A 12,753-nucleotide genomic window follows, 5' to 3' on the forward strand; every position below is an offset into this window, starting at 1 on the left:
GGCCCATTACTGTATATTTGACGCTGACCGTGCATAATGGTCGCATTATTATCATTTACCGCTATGAACAATATATTACCGCACATATTCTTTTGACAGTGTTTGATGTAGGTAAGTATAAAAATATCTGTAGGGCTTGTAACAGGTACTCTTCTTTGTTATCGCGGTAGAGATAACTTGCACATTTTATCTAATATGACACTTTAAATGATACACTGATTTTTTGACATTATCCTAAATAACTCGAAAACAAAAGAAGATTGAGGACTGATATTAAGCATACAGTGTTTTAGGGCCTGCCAGTATACCACCTAAAAGAATGACCAAATCCCTCGTGGAGGCCACTTTTGTTCGCTTAGTCTGCTAGACCAGGTAGAATGATCTTTTTCAAACTACGATAAAACAAGAAACATGCTCTTTGAGTGCATGCTATGACAACCCTATCTGGCAGAGACGTGCCACTGCCATCGCCATCGGAGTTAAACTTCAAAACTGGGGAAAACTGCGATACGAATTCCACGGATATCGGAACGTGGTGCTATGCGTCGTGTGTTTTATCTACACAACGCCAAAACGTCTTATAGGTATCCCTGCAATTCAACTTGAAACAGCAATATTTTTCTGTACGTTTCTATATCTAAGAACAAAATTAGAGAGCGTCTTTTCTTTAAAAAAACACCGAAAGCAGGACATAGGTAATTATGTATTCTACGTTCACCAGTATCGAAGAATCGAGACTGAAAGAAAACGTTTAGATGTTCCACATATTACCTGATGGGAATTTAATGTGAAAAATAATGTTGCACCTTAATTAATTGTACTCGCTATGCGCAAATTAGCTACCAACCAAAAATGTGAATACATCTTTAAAACAGGTTGTTACTTTGAATTTAAAGTTTTATTAAGAATGGTTGCGTTAATAAAGCTAGCACAAGAACGATACTTGACATTAATCAGGCCGCACAAAGCAAGATATATTTTAAATAGTTACGTTTTAGTAATTAATTTCAATTTGAGCAAAGATTTACCAAAGTCCAATTCAATTAGAGCCAAAACCACGAGTGTTAAGTACCAACCAGATACCTAGTCTGGTTATATGTATGTACTTACTAAATTCTTATTAAAGGATAATGACGGAAAGAAGGGGCACACCACTCAACAAGTGACAAGTAGTAGATTTTTGTAAGGAATATGTAGTAGAATACTAAAACCATGTCGTTTAGGAAATATAATCTTGATTGTGCTACCTGTACTGATGCATTAATCACTAAGCTCATGTAAACCCAGCATTATGCAGAGTAATATTCAGCTAGAGGCTGTCAAGTTGTCATACAGCAGCGGGAGATAGGGAAACTTGAAGGCCGATATGATATTAGTCGCCCGAGGTATTTGTGCGTATTGTTTAGTAGGAGGGTTGGCAGACACTGGAATTGAGATTATGAGTCAGCTCGGGATCTATTCGACTCGTCAGAGTGAGTTTTATGAGAAATGGAATAGTAAGCAGGGTACGATTTGTCATTCTAAAGCAAAAGCTGGCAATCGCGAATAACTGACAGGCCGATATCGTCCAGCGAACTGGTAATCAGTGGGCCCCTTAACGAGAGACTATTCGATTATGAATTGACGTAAGGCCTATTACTAGTCAAGTAATAGTTTATTAAAATATGATCGATATTCCACGTCACGTATCTTTGCCTACAGTTATATCCCGGTGACTATAATAAACAAAGCGAAAATTTGGCATGAGAGCAAATACTATCATTACCCCCTACGCAAATATCATCTTCAAAGGTATTTTTACATTTACTTTTGAAGGCCTGCAATCTTCAAAGGAAACATTTTCACATTTACTTTTTGAACTGTAATCCTGTGTGGCGAGAACTCATCATATCGTATCTAAGCAGCACTTCAAAGGCCCCATTATAAACGCCGTTAGTTGTCAGGGAATTCAAATTCATAAAGAAGATAGATTAGGTAATATGCATTACACCTCCATTAATGTTGGGTGTCCTTGGGTTGGGAATCCTTTTTTTTGGGTGGTAGATGTAAAATAAGTAACACATCTCTCTTGTAAGAAATATATTAATAATTGAAAAATACTTACAGTTTAAAGATTTGACATTTGATAAACACCAATTTTATATAAAATATTGTGAATTAGTGTTAGCAGCACTGTAAATGAATTAAAATACAGTAAATTGTAACTGTTTCATCCTGCTGGTATTTTGACACTTCATATAACCTCAAACTTCAACACAAGAAGCACTATGTCCAACTTCATGCAAATTGTGGAGGCCCAGAAGACCATGGAGAGCAGTGTCCGCAGGATGCTCACTGAGTTTGAGCGGAAGTTGAATAATTCCCCAGCAGCCAAGGTGACCATTGCCAGTGTCAGCGAGGAACTTTCAGTGTTTAAGGAGCAGACATTGGCATTGCTCAAACTCATGGGAGAGCAAATCAATGCTCTCAGCAAATCCCAGGACATCATGGAGATGAGGCACAGGCGAAAGTTTCTTTTATTTAATGGCATACCAGAGGAAGCCGACGAAAATGTAAGCGCTAAAGTCTCTAGTATTGTCAGCGAGCATTTGAAGATCCCTGATGTATCATCACCTTGCCTTAGGGCTTGTCATCGGCTCGGTAAGCCTTCTGAAGGTCGTTGCAGGCCCATTCTGGTGCGTTTTGCCGACATAAGTCTAAAAGCTTCAGTCTGGAAAAAGAAAACAGCCTTCAAGGGGACCGCGTTTTCTCTTGCCGAGTTCCTCACTCCGCAGCGGCAGGCCCTGTTTGCAGAAGCACGCAAGGCGTTTGGCATGAGGAACTGCTGGTCTCTTGATGGCAACATCCACGTTAAGTTGCGCACGGGTAAACGAGAACGCATCGAGTCCGAGGATGACATCATTCGGCTGAAGACTGCACAGGGCGAGCGCCCGGCGCAATCGACGTCTACACCTGAGCAACCAGTTGAAGAGGAGAACGCGACGAACCCCAGTGGCCAGCCTGGCCGATCTCGGCGTGTTGTAAAACCGGTGTCGCTTTATTAACTGTAGTGCCGTGTTATGGTGGGTTGGTTTTATTTCCAAGGTAAACAGAACACGGTACAACTTAGGTTTATTTGATTGTAATTTCTTCTTACCCTCTAGTTTACTTTTAGAGAATTTTTTTAATTGCATGTTTTATGAAACGTCAGTCTAACGTCAAGATCTGTCAGTTCTTGCTAAAGTTTGTTTGAGTCACAGTTTGTAGATAAATCGTTTGAGCTTTGTTTTAAAACACTTGTTTGTTGAAGTTTTCTTTTTCTTGTTACAGTTTTTTGTTTCTGTGTTTACTCTGTACTCTGTAATCTCTCACAGGCAAACCAGCAGGATGAGCAGGATTGTATGATTGTGCTGTTAATGTAATTATGTTATTTTTATAAGCATATTTTTAGCATATTTAATATATTATATATTTATATTTGTTGCACTTGATGTCCGATGATGATACTTTTTATTCTGCCAGCAATGATAATTCGGCATTTCTGTCAATTAATTCTCTAAACACTTCACACACTATTAACACTATTTTGACTCATGAATTCGATTCTTGCCACTTCAATGTTTGCCACATCAACGCCCAAAGCATACCGTCCCATTACACAGACCTTATTGATACGTTTCAAACTGACCTTGTTCATGCAGTCCTGGTATCTGAGAGCTGGTTGAAACCGTCACTCGATTCTACTTCTTATGCCCTGCCTGGGTTTGTTTTAATTAGGAATGATCGTACTGGAAAGGGTGGCGGTGGTGTGGCCATTTACCTCAGGAGCACTATTCCGTATAAAATACTGAACTTAACGCAGTCTCACTACACTGGGTCGGCGGAGTGGATTTTCCTCGAGATAAATGTTAAAGGGGTCAAAGCCGTTCTTGGGGTAGTCTACAGTCCCCCAGCAATCGATTATTTTTCAAAATTAGAACAAGTTTTTGAGTCACTTAGCACGGATTACACACATCACCTGATAATGGGTGATCTTAATACTAACCTATGTAAAGACTCGCCCCATAGTCATAAATTGAAAGCGTTACTTCAGTCCGTTAATTTCTCTCTTCTTCCTCTAGCTCCAACTCATCATACTGCTACAACTGACACGTGGCTGGATGTCATTCTTTCGTCATCCCCTAATCTCGTTGTAAAGCATGGTCAACTTCCGGCCCCTGGGTTTTCTCATCACGATTTGATATATGCGTGTTATAAAATAAAACCACCGAAATGCAAGCCTGCTCTTGTAACCATGCGCTGTTTTGCCAAAGTCGACTCTGGTTCTCTTTCTAGAGATGCAGCGGCCATTGATTGGACGCCAGTGTTTTCTGCCCCTTCAAGTGATGCAAAGGTGTCCCTTTTCAATGCTGCCGTATTAGATATTTTTGATAAACATGCACCAGTGCGTACCGTGCGGGTCAGGCGTCCCCTGTCACCTTGGATTACCGAAGGCGTTCGTACAGCCATGAGGAGAAGGGACCGAGCCTTTAGACTTTATAAGCACCGCCGTACCGAGGACAACTGGATTTTGTTTAAAAAAGCTCGCAACCGGTGTAATCAGATGGTGCGTGCAGCGAAGCGTCGTTTCATTCACCACAATGTCTCCTCTTCCTCTATGGCCGATGTTTGGAAGTTCCTTAAATCACTGGGGCTGGGTAAGCAAGGTGCTGGATGCGATGGCACTGCTTTTTCACTTAACGAACTCAATAGGCACTTTGCATCTGCTCTGTCCGTTAACGATCGCATTAAGGCAACAACTCTTTCAATTATTTCGTCCCTTCCCTCCTCTTCCCTGTCTGTTTTCTTCTCTTTCAACCCAACCTCTCAAACTGATGTAAAAGACATTGTTCGGGCCATCAAATCTAAAGCCGTTGGTTGTGATGATGTGAGTCGTCACATGATAGTCGCAATTCTTGATTGTGTGCTTCCTGTGATAACTCACATCATCAACTTTTCTTTGGTAAATGGCGAATTCCCTGAGCTCTGGCGGAAAGCATTTGTTATTCCTCTTCCCAAAATTAGTAATCCTACCTTGCCTAGTAATTTCAGACCCATCTGTATCCTCCCTTTTCTATCGAAGATCGCTGAAGCCACGGCTCACAGACAACTCTCTGACTTTATACACTCTAACAAACTGTTGAGCCCGTTTCAGTCTGGTTTTCGACCTGGCCACAGTACTTGTACTGCTCTCATTAAGGTAACTGATGACATCAGACGTGGCATGGAGGATCAATTGGTCACAGTACTCATTTTGATTGATTTCTCAAACGCTTTTAACACTGTTGATCATGACATTCTCCTTGCTCTTCTTAACCATCTAAATGTCTCATCTACAGCCCTTAGATGGTTTTCTGCTTACCTTGGGGGCCGCAAGCAAGCAGTCCGAGTTGATCGGGCTTTGTCGGACTGGTGCGATCTGGCTACTGGCGTACCTCAAGGTGGTATTCTCTCCCCGCTTCTCTTCTCCACTTTTATTAACTTCATCACCGCCGAACTTTGCTGCGCATACCATCTTTACGCCGATGATTTACAGCTCTACGACCAGTGTAAAGTAACGGATATGTTAGCCGCTACGGAAAAGCTAAACAGGGACCTCGCTCATATTCAGCAGTGGTCAGAAAAGTTTGGCCTATTTGTAAATCCCGCCAAATGTCAGGCCGTTATTATCGGTAGCTCTCGTCAGCTGGCCAAGTTGGATCTGGATACGATTGGGCCGGTGTGTTTCAATGGCACTCCTATACCTTTTAGCCCGTCTGTAAAGGATTTAGGTGTGCACTTGGATTGTACTTTGAGCTGGAGACCGCAGGTTGCCGAAATCAGTCGGAAGGTTACGGGCACCCTTCACGCTCTTAACAAACTTAGACACTTTTTGCCAGTCAAAACTAAAACTTTATTAGTTAACACCTTAATCCTACCCATTATCGACTATGGTGATGTATGCTATCCTGACTTAAATGAAGAGCTACTTGACAAGTTGGACCGTCTTCTTAATAATTGTATCCGCTTTATCTTCTGTCTCCGGAAATATGATCATGTGTCCTCGTTTCGTTCCCAGTTGGGCTGGCTCCCTATTCGTCAACGGCGTAATATTCGTATGCTCTGCACTCTCTATTCCATTCTCAATGATCCACACTCCCCTGAATACCTTAAGTACTTCTTTCACTTTTATGGTGCTTCTCGTGACCGTCAATTTCGCTCTACTGGCAATCTCTCTCTTTCTATCCCCACTCATAGAACAAGCTTCATGTCTAACTCTTACGCCATTCAGGCAGCACGTCTCTGGAACGGTCTTCCCCCTAACATTAGAAAAGCTCCCAACAAGTTTGCTTTCAAAAAATCTTTGCGTGATTTATTTGCTGACAGTTTAAAGATCAATTAAGTATCAGTCTCACGAATCGGTTATGTATATTATGTATATATATGTATATATATATTTATTTATTTATGTAATGTATGTATGTGTCTTTATGTATTTAAGTAGTTTATAATTAATTTATGTGTATTAGGACTCTAATTCTTTCAATTACAATTTCTTTTAGTTTTAAACGCGCCGCCTACAATCTTTTCTGCTTTGCCCTAAGGTTGACTGGTAGAGAATGCCTCATGGCATTAAGTTCGCCTTTTGTACATTAAGTTTGTCTTTTGTGCAATAAAGTTTTAAATAAAAAATAAATAAAATGTTTTGATCACGAGTTAAAAATACAGTGATATTTTATGAACGGAACCATTCGAGTTTAAAATTTGTGTAAAAAGTAGAATAAATCCTTCACTCCGACAAACATAAAAAATCCAGTCCCGGGTCAGCCTACCTGACTTTGGAATGTAAATTCCATTATCAAATGAAATTTCAGTTTCAATTAGAACAAAACGCTGTAACTCCCTTGCCTAATAACAGTTTGACGTCGTGCATAGTGTGTGGCCCCCCTTAGGTACCTGCTGGATTTGCCACCCCTCGTGTATAATCGCCTTAAAGGCTGTACATTCACTAGATTAATGTGCAGGTTTTTGAGCAAATATGAGAACAGGTTCGTAAGGTTATTTCTTTTCGGGAAGCTGAAACTGTAAGGCATTTAACATTAAACGAGGAACTCTTCAACATTTTTACTGTATAGATATACTGGTCAAAGAAAATAAATAGGTGCCTTAAAATTTATGTCCAAAAGAGGGCAGTAAAGTTTGACGTATGTATGTGTGTATCAGACATAATTCCTCCCCGACGGATCAACCGGTTTGAGTGCGGGTCAATTAACCTTATGCTAATCATTTTTACCCGGGCTTCTTTCCCCGTTGTCGTCATATGCTGCGTACAGCGTCACGTTGAGTTTGAACAAAACAACATATTTAGTGTTCTACGTGCACGACGTCAAAGATAGACAAAGCACTTTACCTGTTACTTGCAGTTTACTAACATCGTGCTCAAGCACACAAGCGTTAAATATTTTAAATTACTTCAATAAGTTATAATTGTACACCAACATGCTGGTATATTTATGATCTTCCTTGCAAACTTGTAACAGAAAAGGCTTTATTGTTAAAGTACGGCTTGTAGCGTTAAGCCCTAGTTGAGAAGTTTGCGCATGAAGTTGCTCCTTTTTGTTTTTAGAACCTTACACTTTAAATTTTATTTACTAAATTCTTAAAAGCTATCTTGTTAGTCGAACAAGGGCCGAAATCCAAATGTTGTATGGAAGATCGCTCATTCGCGCCTACATTTTTCAAATTTCTTGCCTTATTCTACTAACAAAGTTGGGTTGCCATAGTATAATAAGTTGTATGCTGCAGCTATTTTATTATATTGCTACATTTGTAAAATAAAAGAATTTGCGGCAAAAGTCTGCCAAGTATGGATTCCGAAGAAGAAAAAATTAAATTATAAGTACAACATTGGTTGACGAAATAATCATTTTTATAAATTTAACAACAATGTATATCTCGTGAAAAACTAGTAAGCTTCAGTTGTCATTGCTATTAATTCCATAGGTTTTACTCATATATCTTGACGACCTGTCTGGCTTAGTGGGCAGTGACCCTGCCTATGAAACCGATGGTCCCGGGGTTAAATCTTGGTAAGGGATTTATACGTGGGATGAACACTGATATTTTAGGTATTTTAAATATCGTTTTCTAAGTACTCACATTACAAGCCTTATTGAGCTTACCGTCGTTGTCAATTTGTGTAATAATGTCCTATAATATTTATTTTAATTATATATAATATATATATATATATATATATATATATAAAATAACTAACTTACAATGTTTTGATTGAAATGACCAACTAAAGCTTACCAGTGATAATGTACTAAAACAAAACTGAATTTAAAGTGACTGGAGTCCATTTTCATTTACGAGCTATCCTCGGCAAATTGGTAAAACTTTATTCCCTAGAACGATCAGGCTAGCCCACAGGTACAGAAACTGTTGTAAAAACTTTCCGGGGACCACTCACCTACGATTTTATGACAAATTTATGGTTACCACACAGCGTCTTTATTTTTAGAAAATGGGTGTAATGTGTTGCGGTTGGAAAATGTGTAATTACATGGTACAGTCAACAGATTTAATTTCTGACCCATTTCAAACCTTGTCACAGTGACAAACAACATGATAGTCGTGACCTCTTACTATTGTCACTGTGACAAAGTACTAAATGGGTCAAAAAATAAATCTGTTGACTGTATCTACTGTCGCGACTCGCACTCTAATCAGTCGAACGCGATTCGATGTCTTGACGTTTATGCACGGTTTAATTTATGATACGGAATCAAAGCGTGTGTAGCCGTCTTAGCAGCTACGTTTACGTTACAAACCCTGCGTTGCTAGGGTAAATGAAAACCTACTATGTGTGTATGTACTATATATGTTGATATTATATTGCTACTCTAAATTTACTTGGCGGAGTTTTTAATGTTCTTCTCCGAATGACCCAACATCAACAAACAAAAGAAAACCATGACCATGACCATATAAACTGTTAAATTACAAAATATACAATTACAGATTAGGACGACAATTTCATAATAAATAAATATACCAACTAATACTAACAAAACGATGTTTTAGGAATGTACTTAAATAAAGGTTTCTCGAGGGGCTACAGTATGAGGTTCGTCAAAAAAGGAATACCTAGACAGATTTTTAAAGGGTCAGCAACGCGCTTGTAACACCCCTGGAGTAGCAGGTGTCCATAGGATACGGTGACCATTATGCGGACCGTATGTTCGTTTGCAACCGACGTGATATGTTGTAGTAATAACAGTTTTACCGATAAGTAACAAACTGCCTTACTAACCAAGTATCTAGTACGCCCTTTCCTTACCTAAATGACCACAGATCACCCACCACGCATCGTTCAGCTATAAACCCCTTAGTTTAGCACCAATTGAATCCCACACGGCGTTTCCCGCGTAAACTATCTCAAAATGGCGGACCTTACAAGATGGCGGTGGATGTAATGAGCCTAGCGATTTGCGAGGTAGGGCACCTTGCATCCCAAGTGGTTTTGGTTGATCTTGAGGATATTTTCCCACCAGGAAGGGTTGAAATTGTGAATAAATTTGTTCATGACCTCATGAGCGAAATAGCGTATCTAAGGACTATCTATAAGGTAAGCGGCAAGTACCTATGTATATATGACGTAGGATCTCGATGAATTGTCATAAATTCATTTCAAAATGTGGTTTACCTGAGTTTATTGAAATTGGCGACTTAATTACAAAAAACGGTATTACTTAAAATTAAATAAATTTATTTTGAATACCTAATTTCCAAAAAATGAATCGATGAAAATAAATATATTTAGAGTCGAATCTGCTCACAAAATTTCACTAAAATCGGTTGAGAATTGTAGAGTAGAACATCCGGACATACGAAAGCATTTTTACCCAAGCTGAAACAAAGACCTTCGTTAACGCTCCTTCAGTTATTCTATAGCTATGCTCAGCTACAGCTGCAAATACGTAATTACTTCATTCATTCAGGTAGTATGTTAAGCTTAGAATAAATTTAAAAGTGGAAAAATTACTGTCTTGGTTGAGACTTGAACTCACGGCCTCTGGATCCAGAGGCCGGTAATTTTTCCACTTTTAAATTTATTCTAAGCTTAATAGTATCGTTCGCAGACGTTTCTGCTTGTTAAAAATTAATTTAGTTGGTATGTTATCTATCTATCTATAGTAAACACCCCTATAATGAAACAGGCACCAGTACCCCTAGTGTAAATATTTTCGACAGCGAAACGTGACGTACGCGTTTGCGTTAAGTGTCATTTTGTATGAGATTTTTGACTTTCGAAAAACGTCCCGCTTGGCGCGCTGTTCAAAAACCCGTACAAAATGAGACTTAACGCAAACGCGTACGTCACGTTTCGCTATCGACTAAATTTACACTAGGGGTACAGTACTGGGATGGTATAGATAAATCCTGAGAAACAAGTATTTACCATCAGTTTTTAATCGCTGGGAACATTGTACCATAAACAAGAGCCAAAGAGCTACTTAAGTTTCATTTTTCATTGATATTTATTAGTTTGAAAATGAATGGCGCCGTACATCCCATAACAGGAGGAAAAAACTACAGTTTTAATTGGTTAATAATATTGAAACCAATTGCAGTAGCTTTTATTAAATACATAGAAAACATAAAGGACGAATTGGACAGTCAACTTTTAAAGCGTAAAGCGGTAGAAATTTTATAGGTACCGGTGAAATATCAAATATACTCCTAATTTTTTCCTAAATGTCCCATGATCGGTGCCGTTAACATACTCCAAATTATTAAAAAACACAACCTTCATGAATTCTCACAATATGAAAGCTGCTTATAATAAATTCACGCAAAGGTGAAAATACCAACCGCCATATTCGATATTTCATCGAAATACTTTAAGGAATTTAGTATTCAACCCCAGCACAACTTTAAAATTCATCAACCGAAATGACGTCCCAAACATCCAAATGTCGTTTACCAGCAAACAGTTCTGCATACCTCCATAACCCTCGCATGCCCTGCCGTGTACTGAATTACACAACATACTTGATTTTCTCACTACCATACGACCTTTTAAATAAGTTCGGTGCTCACTAGTTTTATCACTTGTGTGTGACTTCGCATAATGAGCTGTGCAATCAAGGCAATTTAAACTTTATAGCATGGGAGATAAGGTTTTAGGGAGTTTCTGGCAAGTTCAATGGAGTGCTTGATCATTTCGTATGCGCTGCAGGGTGTGTAAGATTGTTTATTAGTACATGTCATAATGTCGAGCGTCTATATGTGTTTTATTCTTTGACGTGTTTAGTTATTGTCGTGTATCGTGTACAGAGCTTTTTGAACACTTCGTCTTACCTAATTCGCTGACTCTTCTCTGTGAATCTGGTAAAAACTAATTTCCCCGAGGTCCTAACGTATATTGTTGTGTACTAGAATGTAGGCTATTTGGGAAACCCACTATTAGTTAGTGAGAGATAAATGTGATTCGTAGGGCAACTTTAGTGCTTTATTATTATTATTTGTCTGTCTTTACATATCTCGGGTCCATGGGGTCCCGGACCTTTGGGAGGCATACGTAGGGCCGAAGCCAACAGCGCAGAGGCCCTTTAAGACAAATTAATCTACAAGCAAGGGATACACGTCGCGGATACCATCTCCGAGCGCACAATATGATACATCCGGAGATGGTCCCCGCCAGGTGCAAAGACTATTGCAGTGCAGCACTTTTGTGCTGCGATGGGATCTAAGGTCATAAGGCTATTGATTTGAAAGTTGGATGGACTGGATAATAGGCTATGGGAGGAGACTAGCGGACACCTGCCGTGACAATCAGTCTCGGAATTGTGTAAGACAGGCGGTGACTCGCCAACTCATTGAGTGGGCCCCACAACGGCCGCACGCACAGTGCGACAATAGGGCAACACTTTGGAGCGGCTGTGAGCTTGCCGAGAGGTGAGTCTGCGGAAGCCAGATCTCGGTAATCCGTTCAGCAGGCCGCCGGCGTTATGACATTTTACACTTCCAACCTGGAGCATAGGTCCCGCTCTTGCGACTCCACTCTGGCCGGCCGGTGAAGGCAAGCGCAGAGGCGAGGGCCTAATAAAAGGGCCCTCTGGAATAGGGGACCGCGGTGTCGCCACTCACCGTCAGCTCGCCACAAGCTGCCCCCGCGGGTTTATTATTATTATTATTTATTAATTTATTATAGACAACATAATGGTCCACATAATTGTTAGTTATGAACTTAATCTACATGTTAGTTTACTAACGCTAATAATAAATTAATAAAAGTGAACTTACTTAAAAGCTTACTTTTTACTTAAAAGCTTCAGTAATGAATTGATGCAGGCATTAAGTGTTTTGTAAAACGTTAACCCACCAAAACAAATAGAAACATTTAGTGGAAGTATTTGGTTCGATAGTTTTATACGCAACTAAACCAGCCAGGTATACATGAAAATGAGGTTTAATAATAAATATACTATAGGTCTCGCATAGCTATTACACATGTTTAAACAGTAAGATAAGAGTTATTTTAACCATATCCAACACAAAAGCGTTCCCTCGGACACCACGTCACCGAAGTTTCAAAACTGAAAATGCACTTTATGCATATGCACATAGGTCTATGTTGCTCTGTGGTCTGTGACGGATTAATCCATCTTCGGCGTTGGACTTATACGGTGCGGATAAGTCCGTCATTGGCGTCAAAAGGTTAACTTGTTATGTCAATTTCATGCT

General features: G+C 39.5%; 2 protein-coding genes across 10 annotated transcripts in view; one reads left to right on the top strand and one right to left on the bottom strand.

Moving 5' to 3' along the window:
* LOC133525828 (uncharacterized protein CG43867) overlaps positions 1-12,753 on the bottom strand; it is a 515,679-nt gene that overhangs the window by 342,504 nt on the left and 160,422 nt on the right. The window lies entirely within an intron of this gene.
* LOC133525808 (uncharacterized) lies at positions 2,268-3,044 on the top strand. Its single transcript, XM_061862197.1, has one exon. The coding sequence runs from the start codon at positions 2,268-2,270 to the stop codon at positions 3,042-3,044; it is 777 nt and encodes a 258-aa protein (XP_061718181.1).

The sequence above is a fragment of the Cydia pomonella genome, chromosome 15 (assembly GCF_033807575.1).
Source record: "Cydia pomonella isolate Wapato2018A chromosome 15, ilCydPomo1, whole genome shotgun sequence".
Classification (NCBI taxonomy): Eukaryota; Metazoa; Arthropoda; class Insecta; order Lepidoptera; family Tortricidae; genus Cydia; species Cydia pomonella.

Excerpts from the sequence above, each read along its gene's own strand:
- LOC133525808 (XM_061862197.1), top strand. The coding sequence starts at position 2,268 with ATGTCCAACTTCATGCAAATTGTGGAGGCCCAGAAGACCATGGAGAGC.